Source organism: Pleurodeles waltl, chromosome 2_2 (assembly GCF_031143425.1).
Source record: "Pleurodeles waltl isolate 20211129_DDA chromosome 2_2, aPleWal1.hap1.20221129, whole genome shotgun sequence".
NCBI lineage: Eukaryota > Metazoa > Chordata > Amphibia > Caudata > Salamandridae > Pleurodeles > Pleurodeles waltl.
In genome coordinates, this window is record NC_090439.1 from 614,802,802 (window position 1) to 614,827,254 (window position 24,453).

General features: G+C 41.7%; 1 protein-coding gene across 2 annotated transcripts in view; it reads right to left on the reverse strand.

The window, feature by feature from the left end:
- The window catches only part of ST18 (ST18 C2H2C-type zinc finger transcription factor), a 406,078-nt gene that overhangs the window by 235,056 nt on the left and 146,569 nt on the right, over positions 1–24,453 (reverse strand). For both annotated transcript variants that reach the window (XM_069220156.1, XM_069220155.1), the window contains exon 2: positions 23,103–23,209. In XM_069220156.1, the coding sequence (XP_069076257.1) occupies positions 23,103–23,209 (107 nt within the window). The remainder of the gene's footprint in view (positions 1–23,102; positions 23,210–24,453) is intronic.

Genomic DNA, 24,453 nt, shown 5'->3' on the forward strand with positions numbered 1-24,453 from the left:
TTACTCTATGGCATTGAACACATATCTGTTTACAGAAGGGTACAGGCTACTCCTGTAATTTTCTGTTGTATGAGTGATATATTTTTACTTCCTCTGGTGGCTATCATGCACTGACTTGAGTACGACCATCCTAAGATGGTGACCAGTGGTGTTCAGTCTATTTGTTTTAGGTGATGCAAACAGATAACAGGTGCGACTCTGCTGCGTCTTTCAGACACTGACCAAGATGCATGGAGTGAGCAGTATTGAGGTGGATTTTGGACCTCTGCAGGTTAGTTCTTTGACAACGCTGCCCTCTATGGTGAGCATATTATTGATTTAGAGAGTAGAGGTGATGGGCATATGTACATTATGGGCATGTTGTTTCCCACTATTTTAGAAGGACATAAGTGATGCAGCTGTTTCCTGTTCGCAGACCTATTTTTATTTACCAGATTTGAGAAGTAATACAACACCAATGTAAGTACGTGAGTACACCAGTGTGATGGTTTAAGCATTGGATATTACTTTACAAGTGCTGGTGGCTAGGGTTTTCACATTAAGTTGGGATATTTTTGCAGTTGATTCTCTCACAGTGGCACTCACGTGAGGTACTTGGGCCATTTCATGACCCATTGAAGACATGTAAGTGACAAGATTTGACCAACTGGCATGTGACTGGGAGCATGCTGGTCTCACACGGAGCAACATAGATGGTAAATGTGGTTGTAACATAATGTGAACTGTGAAATATGAAAGACCTCTATAAGTACAGAGGATAGAAGCCTAACTGTATTTCAACCTAACTTCTAGCACCATGATAATCGATTGCATGCAACACTGTCTTGAGGGTTGACATGTCTATGTTGTGATGCTAGTACACTGTATGCAGTTGCCTGAGTTAACGGACATGGTGCTATACCTAGAACCTGGATATGATGGTGGCAGGACGTTTTGCCATGGATTGTAGTAATGTTGAGACTCCCTGATTGTTATTATTTTTGGAGGAGGATGGTGCTAGCTATGGATTTAATCTATGTTTGTTTGCTCTCTTAGGTGTGATAGGTGGACAAAAGCGTCCTGAGGAGACTCCTTTAGTAATATGGGGTCAATATTTCGACAATATTCACCCATATGGTTAAGGATCAACTTTGACATGAGGTATTAGCCTGATGCACAGGCTATCCAACATACTTATTACAGTGATATATCCATTGGGGAATGTACAGTGTGTTATTGTTGTGTGATGTTTGTATCCCTATTTTTATGTGAGCAAAGCATCGTCTGTACTATCAATTCACTTTTTCATACTTGAAATTTTGTTTTTTTGTACAGTAATGTGTGAATATACTAGAATATATGTATGAAGAAATTGACTATGTGTCCAACACTTGCATCTGTATAAGAGCATTATTATGTTTTGAACTGATTAATATGGAAACATCTCTATACATACAGAATGTTTTCCACTTTAATTGTATTCTAAGGAATTTTAAGTTGGTTACAGAAGCTTTCAGCCCTACTGGTTGTTAGTTCTGGATAAATAAGTCCTACTGACACTTGTTTTGATATTGATTGGATATTACCCCTGTCCCGTGGACGTATTAGGTGGTCTCTGTTGTATGTATGATAAACTTAGAAAGGGTTACAATTTACTAATACCTGTTTAAGTTCCATACACATAGAACACTTGCCACTAAAAGCAGATTCTACGTTTATAGTCCAGTAAATAACAAAGGCTATTTCTGTTACATAGGCCATTAGGCATTATGTAGATTTCTCCATTTTCCAAGAATTGGTACAGTGGCAGAAACCATGCAAGCTGAAGAGTAATGACCATGTAACTGCCCTCCTGAAATGAGAATCCAGGACACAATGGTTGTATTGTCTTGCATGATGTAGAACTGAACCTTTCTGACTTCCTGGGCACTCTGTATCAATGTGCGGTGTAATTGCTAGAATGGAATGCATGAGAGCTTACTTTAGAATGTTGGAGTTTACAGGTACAACCAGAGGAATAAAGACGTGTGAGTTACAGCTCCGTGTGTAGCCTATTTATTTAGTGAGTACCAGGCTGGGGAAGACGCTACAACTGGTGACAAGATGGGAGCTAAGTAACCCAAGGAAGAAAGTGCTCTCCTGGAGAGTTTTTTGTGGTCCAAGGAAACTGCTCATGCATGCCCCATGTGCGTTTTGTGAAGTGCTGAGTCGAAAGTTGGCGTATGTGGAGTCAAAGCTCAAGTACAATTGGTGTGAAGCGTGTAAACAGAAAAAGAGCTTCACTGAAAAGTCCACAAATCGTTGGCCAAGAAACTATGACCAAGATCATAGAAAAAGGTACTGCGTTGCCATGCAAAATAAAGTTATACAAACTACGGAGCATTAACGTTAAAGTTGCATTTAACCAGGTTCAGAAAGTGCAGTAAAAGGCAGTTATCCGGTATGAAATAGCAGTTGCTGAAAAATAACGAAAAAGGAAGCATACTGCTATCACTCTTACCTGAGACTTATTAAGTGGATCTTTACGACCTCAGCAACAGGTTAGAAGACTGAAGAAGAAGAAGCACAGGGGCTGTGCTTACTGAGCTTTCCAATTCCTGAAGCGGCACACCATCAAAGCTGGCAGGTGGTGGCTCAGAACACCTCCAGAGGTCTCCATGAGTGACCGAGCTCCGATGGAGAACAAGAAGACAGTCAAATATCCAAAGACTGTCCTGGATAACGCGAAGGCTGAAACATCGTCGGGCCTGCATGATGATGCATATTCCCAGGTAAAGTCGACATTGTTTGACAGAGCTCTGTCCTCGATATCAGCCACTCCTATGAATAGTTACAATGCTGCTGCTTTCCTCAAACCACCACCACTATTCGACACTGCCAAAAAGCAAATTATTGGCAATAGATCGGTGGTTTGGACAGATACATTTAAACATTTCATTGAAGCACCTGAAGAAGTCACATAGCATCAGATTAAGAAGGGTTGAATCTGAAGCTGAATTCAGTACATAACATCAATTATCAATGATATGTTTTCAATCAAGAACGTCAAAGAGTTGGTGAAACAATCAATGAATTTGTGGAAAGACTTGACACACTCATCAAACATTGTAAGTTCAATGAATTTATTGATGCAGAAGCAATGCATCTTAAAGTGATCGATGGATGCTTCTCCGATTCATTCAGACATTGAATACTGAGAGAAATGCTTACTCAGGAGCAAGTATTGATGGCTGCCAAAGATGAGGAACGTGCTGAAAAAACAGCTGCCAACATGGTGGCTGTAGGTGCCTATAACGAGTCAGTCATGAGTGTGAAAAGTAATTTGAAACAAATGTTTTAAGAACACATAGGCCCTCAATATTACCCTGGCGGTAAATCCCGCTTACCGCCACACTGACGGACGCCAACTTACTGCTGTGGCGGCGGATATCGGTTCACCATATTATGACACACACACACACCAATCCGACAGAATATAGCCACAGACACAAATCCTCCATCCCAAAGGTCAGTGATAAAGTAGCCGCATCAAAACCCACACCATTACGCTAACAGAACAACACCCACCACATTATGACCCACAAATCACCACAGTGGACATTCAACGGCCGTAATCCATTGGCGGTACATACTGCCACGCTCACAATGGACACCCACAGACAATGCATCACTGCATTGGACAACACACACCTGACACCCATACAAACACCACACCCACACACCCACACACCCACACCACTATAAAACACCTACCCACATTATTCACAACCCTTTACGATTACAAATCATTGGCACTAGACTGACACCAAGACCACTGCCACAACTACATACACTCACCACATACACCCATACATCCCTCACGCACCCCACTTCACATTACCAAATACACCCTCACAAACACACATCACAGAACACTCTTGGCACCACAAAGTCACCCCAGATTAACTGAGGAGGTGTTACGGGTCTTGGTGGAGAAAATTATCAGGGTAGAGCCACAGCTATTTGGAGTACAGGTGCAGCAGATATCAGTAGCCAGGAAGATGGAGCTATGGCAGAGAATCGTGGACAGGGTCAATGCCGTGGGACAGCACCCCAGAACAAGGTACGACATCAGGAAGAGGTGGAACAACCTACGGGGAAGGTACGTTCCATAGAAGCAAGACAACAGCTTGCTATCCAGAGGACTGGCGGTGGACCCTCACCTCCTCCTCCACAACTCACAGCATGGGAGGAGCAAGTCTTGGCAATACTGCATCCTGAGGGCCTGGCCAGAGTCGGAGGAGGACTGGATTCTGGTAAGTCAACTTTCAACAATTATCACCCCCTACCTGCATGCCATCACATACCCTCACTTTCATCACTCCACTACATCCCCCATGCTCACATCTCTCTAATCCCAATGCCAAGCCATGCATGCTGTGCCAATCCATGGACGCCCCTCACAGCCCTGCATTGACACTCATCACAAAAGCATGCACAGCATAGAGAACTAACAATCCCACCATACATTAACATACACAAGTAAAAGCTGGCAGGGCAACACCAACCATAGCGGGGAAGCAACGGATGTTCAATATGTCATACACATGAGGCATAATATATCATTTACATCCCCACAGGTACCCCAGCCAATGTCACCGTAGAGGAGGTGCCAGCACTATCTAGTCCCCCAACTGAAGAGGCCCACAGTGATGACAGTAACTCTGGTCTTCAGGATCTGGACAATCTACCAGCCGGTTACCCGAGCCCAGTCACAGACTACCACAGAGCCTCCCCCATCAGGAAGCAACACCACAGCACCCACCAAGCATACCCAAAACTCTATCCCAAGGACATGTCAATCAGTAGTGTGCCCACCTGTACAAGGACCCCAGGCCACACCTCGCACACAAGACAAACAGGAACCTGGGGTCAGTAGCAGTGGGCACACGGTTCAGGGGACAGAGGCACAAACCAACAGGGACACTGGGAGGATAGCTGTGCACCAGGGGGAAGACAGGACCATGGAACCGACTCTACAGGAGGCGCTGTCTGAGATCCTGGTAGCTTATCAAGATACTAGACAACGTGCGGGAGAACAGGCAGCTGCAGGAGGGACAGTATCAGGGGATCAGGGAGGACTTACAGGCCATCAACAACAACCTGATCTCCATAGCAGGGGTGCTGGAAGACATGGCCGACACTATGAGGGAGGAAGTGTCACACCAGCGGGCCCCTGCCACTAGCCAGTCATCTGAACAGCCTTCCACGTCCGCTGTCGTTAGTGGCCAGAAGGCCCCACCACAGGACTCACAGGCCGCCAGCACCCATCCCCCTGCAGAAGGTGAACCACAAACGTTCCCTGCGATCCAGACAGAAGCCAGAGACACTTGCCAAGACCCCTGCCACGAAATGAGACTCTCCTGATTGTCCCCATTGTGTCCCATTCAGTCACCCTGTCCACCTTGAACTGCCATTGCTCCCCTTCTATGTCCCCTTGGACAATGCACCTGTGCTACAAACACACTGGAACAATACCCTGGACTTTCCTTCATCATCACCACATCCCAGTTCACTTCCCCCTCTAAATATTAGCACTACAATAAACATCCTTTGATATAAATCGATCTAGGGTATGCCATGTATTTCAAATATGTATTGATTGAAACAGGGACAACCAGTGCAAATGATCTGTACATAGATTGAGCATAGAATCAATGACCTGTAGCTGGCTGTTGTGATCACACAGGAGTATTTGTCAAATCACCAACATCTGCAAAATGAATAGCTAGAGGTAACAGTAAGTGGGCACAGAAGTGGGAAATGCCAGCATGCCAATGCCACACAGAATGCAACCAAAGTCATTGAAATGTAAAGTTGCACTGTCTCACCTGTGTGTCATTGGAAGTACTGACGGATTACAGATGTTCTGTTGTCCTCATCCTCATCCTCTGCCTCCTCATCCTCACTGTCCACAGGGTCCAGTGCTGCCACAGGGGCCTCTCCAGTCTCCTCCTCCTGCAGAAAAGGGACATGCTGTCTGAGGGCCAGGTTGTGCAACATGCAACATGCCATCACTATCTGGCAGACCTTCTTGGCTGAGTATTCGGTGAGTAGCATAGGGATCCACCTATTAGATGGAGGCTCCAGAACCTGGCCTTCAGGAGGCCAAAGGTCCTTTCAATGATCCTTCTGGTTCACCCATGTGCTTCATTATAATGTTCTTCTGCCCTTGTCCAGGCATTCTTCACAGGGGTCAGCAGCCATGATAGGTTTGGGTAACCAGAGTCACCTGCATATATTGAGGGACTGCATTTAGCCACACACTATCCTATATGTTCTACACCACATAGGCATACACCAACATATACTGGGTGGGAACCAGGGCTCACCTATTAGCCACACCCTGGGCCTCTTTAGTTGGGCCATCACATTTGGGATGCTGCTATTCCTCAGGACAAAGGCATCATGCACCGACCCAGGATACTTAGCATTGACGTGGGAGATATACTGGTCCACCAAGCACACCATCTGCACATTCATAGAGTGGAAACTCTTACGATTCCTGAATACCTGTTCATTCTGACGGGGGGTACAAATGCTATATGTGTTCTGTAAATTGCCCCAATTATATTGGGGATATGTCTCATTGCATAAAACCCAGCCTTCAAAGTGGCCAAATCCTCAACCTGGGGGAATTCAATGTAGCTGCACATATGTTTTATAAGGGCAGACAACATTCTTGTCAGCACTATTGAGAACATTGGCTGTGACATTCCTGCTGCCAAGCCCACTGTCACTTGGAAAGAACCAGTTGCCAGGAAATGGAGAACTGATAGCACTTGCACAAGAGGGGGGATCCCAGTGGGGTGACGGATATCAGATAACAGGTCTGGCTCCAATTGTGCACACAGCTCTGTGATTGTGGCCCTGTCCAGTCTATAGGTGAGTATTATGTGCCTGTCCTCCAGTGTAGCCAAGTCCACCAGGGCCTGTACACGGGGTATGTCTCCATCTCCTATTCATCTGCAGCGGTAGGTATCTAAGGGACAAAAGAGTGAGGAGGCTGTCACAAACTGAACAATGGAGCCACAACAGTAGTCTGCAATCTGTAAACAATGTAATGGGACAGTGCAATTAGTCAAGTATGTGCCTATTTATCCTGTGACGCAACATTATTCCATAGGTCTGCCCCCCCCCTGAAATGGCGTCTGCCTGGCCTGTGTGGAGGGATAGGTGGTAATGAGGTAATGCCACTGACGTTGTGCGCCATGGCAGTAGGCGGTCGTGAACCGCTGTGCAATTCCTCATTGGTTATTATTGGGCCCTGTTGGGTACAGTGGCCGATGGGGATCTATGACGGCAGTGACGGTATGCACCGCCGAAGATGTGACTGCCATTTTCTATCTGATTACTCACTTGTTTCCTGACCTTCCATAGGAGAGGACCTACACTGCATGTGCTTCTGTGACCTGTGTCTGGAACCTACCATGGCCTATGTGACCAGGGAAAGGGCCACAGCCTTCACTTCAGAGGAATTGGAGAGACTGGTGGATGGAGTCACACCCCAGTACGGACTGCTGTATGGTCCTCCAGACCAACAGGTGAGTACACAGTGGGCATGATGCATGTGGCATGGATGCATGGAGGTGTGTGTGAAGGCATAGTGTAAGGGGGAGGGATATCCTCTTGGCTGGGTACACGGTGAGTGCTGGAATATGTGTGTGCCAGTAGTGATGGAAACGGGTATAGTGGGTCATTCGTGTTACTGGCTGGACTTTTTGTCTAATGGTGTTCTCCTGTCTGTATTGCCTCTGCAGGTCAGTGCCCATCAAAAGAAGGGCATATGGCCTGCCATCACCAAAGAGGTGTGGACCCTGGGGGTCGATGGCGTGCCTGTTGGATGCGGACCCCCTGAAGTCCCGCATACTGGTTGTGGCGTATCCAGAGCTGGTTGGGCTCTGGAAGCCAACACAGCAGCCCCACAGGGGTGGGTACAGTGGCCATCATTGAAGGAAATGGCTGGAGGGGTGGTATCTGGATGGTGGGTGCATGTCAGTGGGTGCCCCTAGGCCAGGCCAGAATTAGCAGCGTAGGTCCTCTGGTGGCTAAGGGTCTGAATGGGAAATACTGCCTACCTAGCTTGTTAGCATCCACTACTGGTCAGGGCTGCGTGGGTCCCAGGTGTGCTGCAGTTGGTGGTGTGTGCTCCTCCTCATGCCTTGGTGGCTAGCAATATCACTGGTAGTGCAATGCATAGTGGGTAGGCCTGTTCCCTGTGTGTGAGGGTGCTGTGTACGCCAATGGTAGTGTTGGTGCAGTCATTGATCCAGAATATCCTTTGTCTCTCTCCCCCTTTCTTGTTTTGCCTTTCTGTCCTTATGTGCATTAGCATCATCTGGTGGAGGAGCAGAGGCTCTGGCGATGAAGGCAGCTGCATCTCACAAGACCCAGGAGGCAGAGTCCACTGACACTGAGGGAACCAGTGGGACGGAGGAGGAGTGGAGCAGCACGGCGGAGACTGGAGGGGACAATACAGACTCAGATACCTCCTCCGATGAGAGCTCCCTGGAGATGGCGGATACTTCTGTGACCACCACAGCGTTAGGTACAGTCACCATCCCAGTACCAGCACTGCCCTCCTAGCAGCCGCTCAGCGAGTTGCCCGTGGCGGCTCACCCAGGAGGGTGGGAATCTCCTTTGCCTCAGGCACCTCAGGCTCTCCCCCAGTGAGCCCTGCTCCCCTGAGTGAGGAGGCTATTGACCTCCTGAGATCCATCTCTGTAGGGCAATCAACCATTGTGAATGCCATCCAGTGGCAGCCCACATGTAGCAATCTAATGCAAATCTGGAGGCCATTCACAGTGGATTGGCAGCCCGACAGAGATCGATCCAGGCTCTGGCTTCCTCTCTGATGGCAGCCATTGTCCCTGTTTCTACTGTCCTCCCTCCAACTTCCACTTCTCAGTCCCATTCTCCTCAACCCCAACCCATCCCAAGCACACAGACAAATGAGCATGCACACAAGACAACACCCAAGAGTGTCAAAGGCAAACTTAAGCACCACACTTTGCCCCACAGGCACTCACACAAACACACAAACACCATTCAGTTGCAGACACAACATCGACTATTTCCACTGTCTCCCCTCCTCTCCCACCTCCACCTCCCACCCAGTTATGTCCACACAGTTACGTCCAAACTCACACCTGCATGCACTACATCATCATCCACTACCAGCATCATCACCACACCAAGCAGAACACACACCTCATTGGCAGACACCTCTACAACATCCATGCACACGTCCCCTGTGACCTCTCCCACAGTGTCTGTCCCCCCTCCTAGAGTGGTTCTTCCCTGTGTCTCCAATGGTGAGACCTTTGACTTCTGTGCTCTGTTCCCGCCAGGCTTTTGATGGTGTTGGTACTGCCTCGGAAAAGGTGGCGGTTTGCTATGTCATTATATGGTGGGCGGAACTTTTTCTTCCGCCTGGCTGTAGGCAGCTACCACTGTGGTGGCTGTTGTTTCCACCCTGGCGGTCAGTGTGGTACATTGGTTGTCTTTCAGAGATATTACCGCCACGGTCATATTTTGGTGGTAGTTACCGCCAGCCTATTGGCAGTATTACCGCCAATTTATCACCAACCGCCAGGGTCGGAATGAGGGCCACAGGGTTGTCTACCTGCAAAAAAAGGTTGTGTTTCAGGTCTGGATTTGTGTTTTCCCATGAAGGAAAGTGTTCCGCGTTTGGTCAGATATTGAAAGGCAACTTTTTCTGTGGTGGTTTGGGTATCAAGCCACACATGGGGTGGCTCCTCCATTAGAGCAGAGGAGTGTCGCCTCCCACCAGCAGTGGCAGCTGCAAAACCTTTTCAAGAAAACAATAATAAACTGTGTTTATTATTGTTTTCTTGAAAAGAGGCGAGCATTGGGGGTGACAAGCACTTGAGGGGAGTGCACAGAGCACTACACTCAGAGCACATGTGTGTTTGGCCAGCCGTCTCGGGCCGGCCAAAAACACATGCGCAGTAGGCTCTCCCCAGCCCAGCAACACAGTTGTCGGACTGGAGAGAGCCTGCACAGTCTTTTAGCAGCATCAGCATTGGCCACAGGGTAAGCTGGGAGCCTGTGCCTACAGCATCCAGTGATGAAGGAGAAGATCGGCGCGCGGTGGAGCAGGTAAGTTTAAAAAAAAAAAAATTCAATTAAATTATTTACAGCCGCCCCTTCTGGTTGCCGCGAGCCGCGACTGAAGTCAAAGAACTGCTGTGAATTCCCATTAAGCATTTAGACAGTTTATTGAATTATGATGAAAGAACGACTACACCAATGTGGTTAGTTAACACCATTGCAAATTATATAAGATAGAAAGTTATCATATTACATGATTGAGAAATCACTTTTCTGTTGAATTATAACATTTATTATTAATGCTTATTTTGCCAACAGTCCGTTTGAATGCCCAAATAACGTTAACATGCTCTGAGTCTAAACTAACTTTGCAATGGTAAAAGTAGGATACGTTTCTTTACACAAAGCGAACTCTTCTGCAGCCCTGAGTTACAGAATTCTGAAACAGTGCTGCATTTCTGTTAGTTAAAATGTAAACCACAGTCGTTCAATCTAGTTGGACAAAGAACATATCCATTATGTCGATTTTGCATCCTTCCCTGTATAATTTCTACCACTCTCATTTATTTGTGAGTGACCACAGAGCCTGGCCCCTTTGCTTGTACATAACAACTGACAGTAGAATCAAAATGCAGTTATTTTCTTTAAAAACACTCCAATGCTGAATTGTAGCCTCTCTGATATAATAATTGGTCAATGTTTTTCTGTTTAATCATGAAGCTCTCAGCAGTCTGACTTTCTTTCTTTAATCGGTCCGTCGCGGTTTTTATCTCTTGAGGCCGCCTTGGTTATTGACAAAGTAAAAGGCAAACTGGGAATATCTATTCAACGTGGACCTTTGGGTGGGATCCGTAATTTCCTATTTTTAATCGACCGTTTTAGCAAGTGTGCCCAGCTTTGGCAGCTCAGATTGAGGTCCGCTCTGTTTGTGTACTCTCATGATTAATGTTTTAAAAGAATGTACATAAAAGAGATTTTCCTTAACTACTTTTGTTGCTAGATATGCTTGGTGCAAATCTTTAACCTGTGACTACAAAGCAAATTTAACAATAAGGTGAGAAAAAATGAAGTGAGATAATTAGAGTAAAAACAATTGCTTCTGCACAATGTTTGACTCAAATTCTGTGGGGAGCAAAACTAGAATGCCATTTTTTAAAATTCAGCCCTTATAAATAGATCCAGACTGCAGACTAGCAAATGCAACAATCAAGAATCAGGACACTATGGCCCATAGTTATACTTTTTTAGCACCGCATTTGCGTAATTTTTTAACGCAAAAGCGGCGCAAACTTTCAAAATACAATTGTATTTTATAAGTTTGTGCCGTTTTTGCATCAAAACACAGCGCAAATGCGGCGCTAAAAAAGTATAAATATGGGCCTATGTTCAATAATATTAATATCTCTCCCCACAGCTGACTCCCCAGAATTTACTGAAAGTCTTAATATATGTGTTATCATCTTGAGTCCAGAATTATTCATTACAGGATGGGATTTCTGGTTTACCAGTGATCCCTTATTGGATCGTCTATCTAAAACTTTATATTAAGCTCTAAGAGCATACATTTAGCAGACGTTTCTTTAAAATGGTTCCTTGACATATTCCTATAGTTGATAAAACCCTGGTTACTGCAGTTCCCAGTTCGAAAAACATGTACATTTATGTCATATCCAAGGCTAGACTATATGCTAGCTTCTAGAAATGTTCTTTCACATGTCCTGCCATGAGATCTATCCTCTGTGAGTCTGTACATATGCACTATGCAAACCTAGCGCACATTCAGACCAGTTAAGAGCATGAAAAGAAGTTTTAATATAAAGGCACCCCAGTGCATGAGGTAAAAATTGGCAATTTGGAGGTACATTTAATTAACCAAAGCACCACTTATGATATGTTCTTCCACTGCCATAATACATACATAAGCAATCACTCAATTAAATCAAAACATACACATTTACCTGAAAAAAACAAGAGGAGAGAGATACTCATTACATATGAAACAACTCTCAAGCAAATGCATAGGAGATACCATACAAATGGAATTTGATAGTGAGTACACAGAGGTTACTAGAGCAGTTTACAGTTCCTCTGATAAACTTGGTTCAGAAAGTGAGATAGGTTACTTGCAACTTAAATGAAGAGCAAATACAACATGCAGCCGTCCCTGATGCAAAGTTGTGAAATGTAGGTGTCCTACATTCATTTGGTTCAGGGTGAATTTGTTGGATAGACAGAAACAGTTCCTGCTTAATTTCAGGATTTCTAGAGATAACTGAAAGCTGACAAAATTCACAAAGAAAGGGTAGCGTATTTTGCCTTGGCTAAGGGTTCAAATATATTCCATAATTGACACAGATGGTCTGATGACATAACTCAACCAATACTCCACATTGATCACCTGAGGTCCTTCAACAACTGTCTGATCTTGGTTAGCACTAGGTTCACTTCCCATTTCATTAAAAATAAAAACTGGAATTGAGAAAATATATTCAATCATCTATTATGGGTAATTGTTTCAACATTATAAAGTATTTTAATTTGAATAATATGTGAGTATGGTTGTTGACCTATACGATGATGACCAGGCGGCTATCTTTTTTAATGGCATAGTCCCACCCATGCTTTTACACAGATGTACCAGCAACAATGACCAATTATTGTAGATTTGGAAGTGCGTTGTGTTTTGCTTCTTGTGCCTCGCAGCACAGAAAGTTTGGTTCTTCCATTCTATTGTATTGTATTAAAAAAAAGTAAATATTTCCCTGGGTTTTCACCAATATTTCCAAGACATATTTCCACAAACCGGACATTTACTTCTGCCTAGGGCAAAAGTATATCCCTAGCCAGACTCGGTATAATATGTTTATTGCTCTCCTTTTGAGACATTATCGTCTATTTGACTTCTAAATGTACTGCATGTATTGTATGTTTCGTTTTTTTGTTTTGTTTTTTGAAAATAATGAAAATAAATATAAAATTTAAAATATCCCTATCCAGAGAGTGAATGGCGAGGGAGCACCTTCAGATTTGGTAGGGTACAGAGATGCATTTTCTCCACGAAAGATGTTTGGCCTGGATGAAAACAGTTGCTTATGCACATGCGTTTATACTTATGTAATTGTGCCCCATCGTCAGTTTCATTGTAGTCGTATCTTCACCTTTTGGCAAAATCACAAAATACAGTATTTTAGAATAATCCATTTTTCAATTCAAAGCAATTGAGTAGGTAGGGGGCTGCGTTTAAACTTCGCCAGTTTCTAAAAGAAAAGTTCAAAGCTAGTAGAGAGATCATGTTAGGAAGGCACATTTTGCAATTCTGTGTTTTCAGATCTGGGATGCACTAGTTCGTGGGGCCCACAGCATGACATGCTTCCAAGAAACCAGTGTGGCGAAATCACCCATGAATGCACTGAAGAGAAAGAGGACTTAAACCTGCGCCCAGCGTCAATAGCCAAGTTTGGATTCTAGACTCTGATTTCAGAGCTGTCACTGCTGTCATATACGTTATGCATGCAACTTTGCACAACTGGCAGCACTGAATATAAACCAAAGCCATATGCTTGTGCCCTGTTGCCAAATGAGTCGAACTAATAATTCCATTATTCCCAGAGGAAAGTGAAGCGTGCCAGGGATTTCTATTAGTCTGCCTCACCAAGGCATCGCAGGGCAGAGACACAGCTTTATGAAATTAGGCGGCAACTGCCAATATTATATTTTTAGAATAAAACATGCACGTTTTGTCCTCGGTAAAGCAACATGGCGCCCAGAAGGCTAGTGATGTTGTTGGATCATATGGCAAGAGAGGCTACAACTGCACTGAGTTGGCCTGTGATTCATTCATATGTCACACATTTCCTGGCTTTCCTTTGGGAGAGCAGATCCCCCACTAATCGGCTGTGTCACTTCCCTTTGCTTTGTGGTGGGTGCTACACATGAATAGGCTCTGCGCTCTCCAGTTCTGCCATCTCTACAGCCTTCATTTGCTAGTGAGCTGTGAAAGAGTCAGGACGGTTGTTCTGGCCTTCTCAGGCCTGGCACTGGCCTTGCAAGTCTGTGAGAGAAAACCCGTACATAGCCTGTTCGACCCCTACCTGCTGTCCCTTAGACACTTCAAAACTCAGCCCAATGTGTTGGGAACAAGATATGTTTTTCTTCGTTATGTCATGTAGCCGTAGACCTGTGATAAATGATGACATTTCACTTAATTCTCATATGAGTATTTCATGTGAAAACTAAATGCCAGGGCACACCTAGTGCTCGAAAGACAGGCAAGAGGCCAGCAAGGTCCAAGGAGAGAATATCTCCTGCAAGACTTTCTGTGCTTGAACCAGGCTCGCAGGAGGCATTCATTAGGGAACCTTTTCCTAACACTAAATAAATAATGCAAAGTTCTATTTCTATACTCACAGAGTTTCATGGGTGTAATTTATTTTTTTATATGGGCTTAGCAGTGAGCTGGTGTCTTTGTATTTCTGTACAGTAGATGCTTACAATTTTATATTATGTAGCTTCCTTCAGTAAAGAGGAGGACGTAAACAATCAGCTGGACACTGCTCATCTAATCATAAATCTGGGCGAAATTAAAATTACGCTTACGCGATTTGTAGTCTCAGTTATTTTGTGTTAGTTACCCTTACTACATGAAGCCACTTGGCTTACTTTTACACCATCTGGCGTAAAAATGTACAGCGAAGTGTGCAAGTCGCTATAATGCACGTTAAAAACTGTACTGCAAAGGTACAGGAAAAACGGAACTGCAGCTGTAATTTTCAGTGTTCTTATTTAAATGTATCCCAGTGTCCAAAATTGATTCTAGAACATATTTGGCTTTAAAATGTAGCGAGAAGTGACGAATTTGCATTTCAAGTAATTATGTGTATTTTTGCATAATTAAGTTAAAGCTAATTACACAAATGTTGCATGCCCCAACTAATCACCCAGCTTTTCTCTGTGTAAAAAGCACAGCATTAGTTATATTCATCAGCCATTTCTGACTACTAATGTCAACATCACATGAAATGACGATCACTGGTATATCATTTTATCTGCTTATTGTAAATTTCATCATGATAAAACAACAATTACAAGTGTGGATTTAGTTAGTCTCAAGCTACACATAAGATGTTACCTTACAATACATTTTATAATGCATACTAATGCATACTAAGGACCTTATTACGAGTTTGGTGGACTAACTGGCATTCCGTGGCGGCCCCAAGAACTCTCTGCGCTCGGCGGTCTTTCCCCTGTACTTTTTAGATGTAACCACTGGCCCAGCAGCTGTAGTTCTGATGGCAGAGGACCGACGCAGCAAGAGGTCAGCAATTCAAGAAATATTTTTCATATGTGACGATGCAGGAGTGTACATTTTATCTAAATAAGTGTAAAATGGACACATATGCATGACATATGCAAAAAAAACCTTGTATGAATACTTTTCCATTGCTGGAGTCCAGACCATATGTGCCCAGTCCAGTCGATGGGAGAAATTGCAAAACGTACTTAACCTGGATCTTGTCTGCCTCGGGGTCATTTTCTTCAGGGTTAAGTTGCTGCTGTGAAGGGGAGTCTGGATGAAGAGGTCCACATCCGAGACCGAAGAGAAAAGAAGGCAATGGGTGAGCTTGCACCCCATTACTTTTGATTCTGCCATCTCAAAGCAGGTGGGCTTCCCGCCACAGTTTGCTCAATGGAGCCTTGTATGTACCACCTTCTGACAACTGCCTTTCGCCATGCTGCCATTGAGGCGGTTGGCAAATGGCTGGTGGAATCTGCAGGGTCCGGCGGTCTGTTGATCAGCAACCCAATAACATTGTAATTCAGTGGGTGGACCGCCAAGTTAGTGGCCGGGGAATACGACACAGCTTTGACCGGGGTACCCTTTCTGCCAAACTCATAATCAGGACCTAAGACAGTCAAGTTTAAAACATAATCTTTTTTTATTTTATTTTAGATAGTAAAGCATATCTTTGTTACATAAATTTCATATTATGTACAGACATGTAAGTGATTCCCTCGCTTACACTCTTTAAATAGATGTTTTAGGGGGCTTTAAGAAATTATACTTATTGGCCTTTTCACTTTCAGTAATGTACAGAATAAAAGGAAACCCCAGATACTTGACTTAATTTCCACATAAACATTGAGGGCCTAATTTAGAAGTCTGCAGACTGGTTACTTTATCACAACATTGATGGCTATCCCATCTGCCGAAATCTAAATCCCATAGAATATAATGTTAATGGAGTAATCAGTCCCCCGGTTCTAAATCAGGCCCTGAATCACTAGTGTTTTCTGCTCCCAATTAAATAGCAACTCATAATTTATTCTTTGAGAGGACCTACTACAAAATGTAGGTTTTGCAGGCGCAGTTGCACTGTCCTTTGGGGGGCCATTGTAACTGGTTGGTTGCCTCACATGCCAATAAACATGTGGGATCTGGAACTGTAAGATTAAATATTGCTGACAAAATTATCAACAACAAAAATATTGCCCAAAAGATATCGGGGACACACATAGTGACTTAACATACTTTGCAAGTCAATAATGGCGATAACAAAAACAGACTACAATATCATAAAAATAGGTATGCTTATCAAATGCTATTATACACTATAATAATGTTTAAAACATATATAAACTTTTTAAAAATATTACATTTATAAAAATGTATACAAATATATAGAAAGTATAGCATAAAATAAAATATATTCCTTAAAACAATTACAAATGATATAATAAAAAAATATAATTACAACATAAATATTAGAAAACTACTAATAGAATTATTTATTACTTCGAATTACAACCAGTAGATGTAAAACAATTAAACATATGATTATAGTAATATTAACATAAAATACTACAAAATAAATAATTAAATACCAAATTAAAGTGACTTTTAAAATGAAAACAAAAACATTTATATAAAAATAAGTTTAAAAAAAACAGATAGAAAAATTAGACATGAAAGTGTCACATTCTCTACTCCCTATATAACCTGAAAAGCAGAAGGGAAACTGTGGCTTTGGAGGAGTCAGATTAACTATTCCCACTCTAATATAAGCAACAGTAGGGAAGTGATTGACTCTGGAGAGGTCAGATTGACTATTTCCATTCCATCATAAGGAACAAAAGGGAAGGTGTTAGACTTCGAAGGGGTCAGAATTACTATTGCCACTTCAATCTGAGCAGCAGTATGGAAAGTGTTTGATTTTTACGGGGTCAGATTTACTATTTCCACTTCAAAGTATGCAACCATAGTGAAAGTGTCAGAGTTTGGAGGGGTTAGATTTACTATTCCCACCACAACCTGAGCAGTATTAGAGAAAGTGCGGGACTTTGCAGAATGCAGATTTACTATTCCCACTCCAAAGTAAGAATTGGCAGGGAAAGTGCCAGACTTTGAAGGGGCTAGATTTAGTATTCCCACTCCAATGTAAGAAACAGTAGGCAAAGTGTTTGATTGTATTGGTCAGATTTTCTACCCCCAATCCAACCTGAGCAACAGTAAGGAAATCATTGGATTTTGAAGGGGTCAGACCTACTATTTTAATTTCATTACAGGTAACAGTGGTAAAAACATAAACACTAACATTACAACATTATATATATATATATATAATAAATAAACATGAAAGGTATTTCTATAAACATATAAGAAATATTTTAACATAATACATTATATATCAACATACAAAATCAAACATAATATCGCATTAAATATTTATATAAATGAAAAGATGTAAAAATACATTTAAAATTCTTCAGTCTGTATTACCCTACAATTCCAACAACAACCACAAAAAATAAAATCAATAACAGAAAAAAAAATAAGAATACTTATTAAAAAATAATACCATATAACTATGTATTAAACAAAAACAGTAAAGATAATACAATTAATAAATACAAAGTATAACAAAAATTAAATACTTAATACAATTTTCTACCTAATTAACAAATTAACCCTTTTATAAAAGTAAAGGCAATTAAAAAAATTAAAACGTTCACAACATATTTCCTTAGAAATGGAAATATAATATAAAAAAGCCTTAAAATATTTTTCATATCCAAAACAACGCACATTAAAAAAATAATTAAATATATTCAACATTAAAATAATAACTTACAAAACACAGACTAATACAACTCAACTGAATACTTAAAAAACACTATTATGTAAAACTTAAGTTTAGATATTATATAAAAGATTAAAAAAATAATGTCCTCATCCTCTGTGTGTTTTGTCCCGTGATATTATTAACACAATAGTTGTGTCTCACAATATTTTTGAAACTATATTTTGCTGTTTTCCTTCTCAAGTGTTTATTTTTATTTCGATATGTTCTTATGTAATAGCCCAACCATTTTTAGATTTTCTCATGAGTTATGTAACCATTTCCTTACCAGCCACCCTTCCTTTGAAGCCATGCAGTAAGCTACTGTATTATGAGGTTCGGTATGATTATTTTCTTTGGAAGATGAAAGTTATCCATAGTAAGAATAGGACTGAACTTGATTCACCCACGATGTTAATGGTAGGTTCTAATTTAGATAAAGTCTGGTTCATTTTAAATATATATATATATATAGTGAGAGGAACTATGCTTTTCAAGCAACAAGAGATTTCATTTTGCAGTGCTAAGAAACGAATGTTAAGTATGCACCAACAAAAGACAAATATCCCACTTGGGAATGATTGAACAATGAAGGTGATTTAATGACTTATATATTTTAAAGAACTGCAAAACCACTTATGAAATGCTGGTTGAATTCTAATTAAAGTTTTAGTGCACATGAAATGGGGATCGTACCTATTTAAGGAAAAACAGACGGGAGTATTTTTACCATTTTGGTTTCATTATCACATGTGCCAACTATTTAAAGTCATTGTGCCACGGCGTTTCAAACAGTTGATAAAGGCTAACTTAATAGCCGAAACGCGTCCTGAAGTGGATTAACTGTAATTAATTAAAGCTATGATCCTCAAACTGGAGTGCTGGCTTTCTCTGTACTCGAGGAAGAAGTGTTTATATATATATATATATATATATTCACCAACAAGGTGACTAATAGTCATACGTGGGACTGACAGGATACTTGGAAATTATGTATGTGTATATATATATATATATATATATATATATATATATATATATATATATATATATTACCTAGTGGCCGTCCACACTAGGTAGTTATAGTTAGGACCTAGTTTCCAGTCCATAGATGGAGCATTTTTTGTTTTGCCTATAACTTGGGCGCAACTTGATGAATCTTCAAAAAATTCTCAAAACGTATACTATGGTCAGTTCAGTTGCCATCTTGAAAGTTTCAGGGTGATCCGTAAACCGGGGTCAAAAAAGGGGGTTCCAAAATGCATTTCTGCCATTCATTTTTCCATAGGACCTTTAAACACACCTAGACCTCAAACCGCTGAACGGAATTACACCAAATTTGGCAGGAAGCTAGATCCTGTTGCACAGATGATGATTTATATGGTTTAGTGCAAATCCATTCAGTAGTTTCTAGGATATTGGAGATTAAATTATAGATCTATAGAGACGCGATATAGGACACATAGAGGGGTCCCTTAGGGGCAAAAAATTGCCCAATTATATTTTTTCTATCTGATCCGTAGAACAACAGATCCTCGGGTAGAACTACTGATCCAGACCCGCAGTTCCACTGGTGGAACCACAGTAACAGAGAAAAATTGATTTAAAAAAACACCCTCCGCATCCAACCCAATGCTGCACACAGCCAGGTTGGTCAGTGGACCTGACTATAGGCAGGTCCCTGCAGCCAACCCCTGCCGCGGACAACCTTTGGCCTTGCACAGCGCTACTTATATTTACATCTGTGCATACTAAAAAAAAACATAGCAATTCACTGAAAAAAAAACATAAATATATATATATATATACAGTATATATATATATATATATATATATTTATATATATATATATATATATATATTTATATGTATGTATTCACTAAAACAAATAGAAATTCACTGAAAAAACAAACAAAAGGGATGCTATAGTTAGGTTAACACTTCAAACATACAAAACCAGTGAAATTCAGCAGTTATAGTTCACTCAGCTAACTAAAACTCACACTCCCATAATTCACTGCTTATGATCTCACATATTACATCACTCATGACATGGTCAGTGACATCACTGATAGCCCTGAGGGATCCCTTTGGGCCCCACCACAAGAGATAAGGGGTCAGGGTGTTTGTACCCTGGTCCCTTTTGTATTTTTCAATTTGTTTTGGGACTCAGCTTCGGCTGAGTCCCAAGATGTCTGACAACACTTTTGTTGAAGTGTTATCAGCCAATCAGATCTCTGCACGAGATAGTTAGGGGTCACGAATCCTTCACGTCCCTATATATACAAATTTTGATTTCTTTAAATTTCTCAAAACCTACTGAAGGGATTTACACCAAATAACAAAAAAGGGCTCTTTCTGGACCAAGAGCTACCTTTCTGCCAAATTTAGTGTAATTCCGTTTAGTGATTTTTGCTCTATTGCGGTTCAATTTTTCCTATGGGAATTAACATAGGAAAACCTCTAAATTTCACCCCCACGTTTATCTCAGCCCCCGCTTGATGGATCACTTCGAACTTTTTCCAGGCAGCAGCTCACACGACTGTCAAATTTTTTTGAAAAATTATGCGAAGATTCGTCAAGTAGCGCCAAAGATATAGACAAGCAAAAAACAGCTTTTTCTACAGTAATTAGGTCCTAACTATAACTACCTACTGACGACTGCCAGTAGGTATATATATATATATATATATATATATATATATATATATATATATATCTATCTATAACTGAAATTAGGGCTCATCACCAGTAGAAAGATGAAATATTTAACTAGAGACCTACGTGACTTTTAACCATACTGCGGTATATGCTAGTAAGAGGGTCATTCAGACGCTGGTGGGCTGTCATCTGGCCTGAATGTTGATGAAGGCCATGGATTTTACTTCTGTAATGGAGGTCGTCTCGCCTGGAAGAGGATTTCTAAGCCTACAGTGCAGCTGCTCCACTGGCAGCTCCACTGTAGACTCAGCAAAATGCTGAGTGGGTACCATATTGGTTTGTCCCCACTCAGCATTTCTGTTTGTTTTACACAAATTCCAAAAGCAGAAGTTTGTTTGTGTAAATCAATTAATAGTCCTGATACGCAGGAACATTTTCCATATGGGATTATGAGTCATTGATTTCCCAGGGCAGACATACAGACAAATCTAGTGATGATCACGTGGGAGGGGTGACTGTCACTATGGGATGGTGAACAGGGCCGTGGGACCTTCCAGGTCATCATTTTTACAAGCACAGCGAGATGAGACTTTGCTGGTAGAAACCCTGCACTTCCTTTACATAAAATGCGGCAGTGAGCCATGAGTTCCAAAACATGGTGGGACTTTCATTCTGTCAAACTTACACTGCAAGTCGTACTACACAAATATCACAAACCTAACAAGACAGCAAGGAACATTGGTCTTGTTGATAACGATGACCAAGGTTAAACAGGTAAGGATTTCTGTTCTTGTGTGGTCCATGTGTGAGGCTTCTTGCTATGTTGCTGACCTGGGTAAAATATTTCTTTAGGAGTGGATTATAGCTTTAAACATAATAATACACATGAATAATCTGATTTCTAAATATGGGGTATGCTATGGATTTATAATGACAGGGTATGGTAGGGCATCTATTGCCACTTTCCCAGTAACGTATCACCTGCTATGGAACTGAACTATAATTCTGTGTTACTGGAATTAAAGCCACAGTCTATGAAGTTTGGCAATTATAAACATGATTTCAGATTCCGAAAATGATACTAAATAAATCTCGAAATGTAACAGGATTGTAAACATATTTAGTCCGTTTTATTTATTGTATATAGCAATTAACCAACAATCACTGAAAACGTACGCATATAAATATAAATGAGCACAACACAGTTGCAAGCGGCGGGTAGAAAATAGCAGTGAAAAAAAAGATGGGAACTAGGTAGCCATATCGATCGTAGAGACAGGGCAATCTAGTATTTGGGTGTCATAAAGTGGGCAAGACCAGAAGCACCCACAGTGGGAGACCAGAGAAAGACAGATTTGAAAGAAGAGCTAGGGGAAGGGGCGTGAATAGCAAGAAGACAGGAAGAATAGATTGATCAAGATATAAATATGTCAAAAGACCATGCAGATGAAGCAGAATTTTAACATTTTAACCTACAGTGGAAGGTTAGCAAGTCATAAGAAATGAAAGAAAGACAAAAGCACTGCAGGAAATTTTAAAGACAAAACATATAAAAAGGACATTACAGTCGGGGATAAGGACTGTGGAAGTAAGGGATTCTGTGTTTAGATATGCTTGCAGCAAAAAGTGTTATGAATGTGGCAGTGTCGGTGCGCATGGACATAAAGAGATGTGTGAAGAGAAGATACAAATCAAAGGCAAGCCCGAGGCTGAATGCAGAAGGGATATGGGAACATAGGTGGGCTGGAGGAGGGGGAGACTAATGTATAGGACAGTATTATGGACAGGGAAAATAACGGACAGAACAGAAAGGACAGAAGCTATTTATTTTTAGAAGTGAGGATTAGAATGAAATGATAAGAAGTATTTAGGAGTGAGAAGAGTGCTGATGACGAATGAACAAGGAAAGAAGGACTACTTTGAAAACATCTGCAGAGACGACTGGAAAGACCAAAGCTGAAATGATGCCTGAGAGAGACATTAGAAATAGAACCAAAAAGAAAAGGGCCAGGAACAGAGTCCAGATGGTCAGCAGAATGAGAGGAATAATAGGAAAGGCAGTCCAGCCCAAGGAGCAGAGTACAGGAAGTTAGTGCCGCAAAAGTAGAGCTAATACACAACAGCGCCTGGAATTTCATAAGAAGGAAAGGTGTGCAGTAGTGTTGTGCAAAATGACGCACGCATATACTTTATTTCTGCATGTACCATGATAAACATGACTATCCTCACCTTCTCCGTTTGGCAGCTATAATGCTTTATTGGGTCAAAACAACCCGAATTGTCACTGTTTCCAAGCTTCTTTTTCTGCATTAACACGTAGTCCTGCAGCTCATTCTCTGAAAGACAAAAAAATATGCTTATTGAGCTAAAGGGGAATTAGCAGTGGGATGGAGTGCCACAGTTGCTTGCTGCCACCAGGTCTTGGCAGCGTTGCTTGGTGGCTAATAATGCACCTAGATGGAATTTCTACATATTGCAGCACAGTAGGAGTAGATACAATCAGTAGAATGTTCAGGATGTGTTACTTGTTTTTGCTCTAGAGGTTTACATTTTATGTGAATCTGCAGGAGTAACATGCCCCAAGAAGGATATGCTCCACACTTCATTCAATCCAGTGTCTGGCATCCATATCTTGCAAGTCATATGGTTAACAAATCTTAAATTGAGGCATGTATTCATATTTCGCATCAATGCTGCCAGAAACATTGCCAGCTGCAAAGGTTGTCATATAGCTAAGCACATGTTGCTTTATCAAGTCTTCGCAAGTGAGCATATTTTTAGCCTGAAAACGCATTTTGCATAAATGAAGGCAAAACGAAAGCTTGGCATCTCCTTGTTTCGTTTAGTGCAATGTGTCACAGCCATGTTTCTTCAAAATGCTGCTTGTCATCGTGTCAGTCCAAATCATTCTATTTGTTGAAGCAGTGATGTATTTTATTTCACCGACAAAATAAGTACAAAGATTGACTTCCACTACAATAACTTTCAAGAGCATGTTTACTAACAAGCTGTCACTTCTGATGAGGGGACCTAGGTGGCAGTGCATTAAGTAGGATAAAAAAGATGGGGAATATCTAGGAAGGGCATGGCCAAGTCAGACCTGCCAACCTAATTTCCAACTTATTTTTTTTCATCATGTGAGAGGAAGTGGGGCCTTGCAGAAGGCAAGGCTTCCATCTGGGAAATGGCTGCCGGGCACTTCTGCGCTCTCCCCATCCACATACCTCTGGTCCTCTCCAAAAAGAGAAAAACGCTTGCTGAGGCTAACCCGAATGTCCTGGGGTGTTTTCACTTCGACTGCTTGCAGCCACCAAAGACGAGCTGGAAATCCACTGAGCCTAGGGGCAGCGGTGGTGCCTCCACCACTGGAAAGCAAAAAATATGAAATATAAAATGGTAAAAAACTGATTTATTACCATTTGATTTTTTTGTGCTGTAACAACCAAGGCTAAGGGCAGGACAGAAGCAGGGAGGAAAAGTGCGCACTTCAGTTTAAAGTGCGTATGCCACTTTTGCTGGCTGTAGTGCGACGGCCAGCGTGACATGCATACTTTAAACACTCGAACCTGAGATGTCTTAG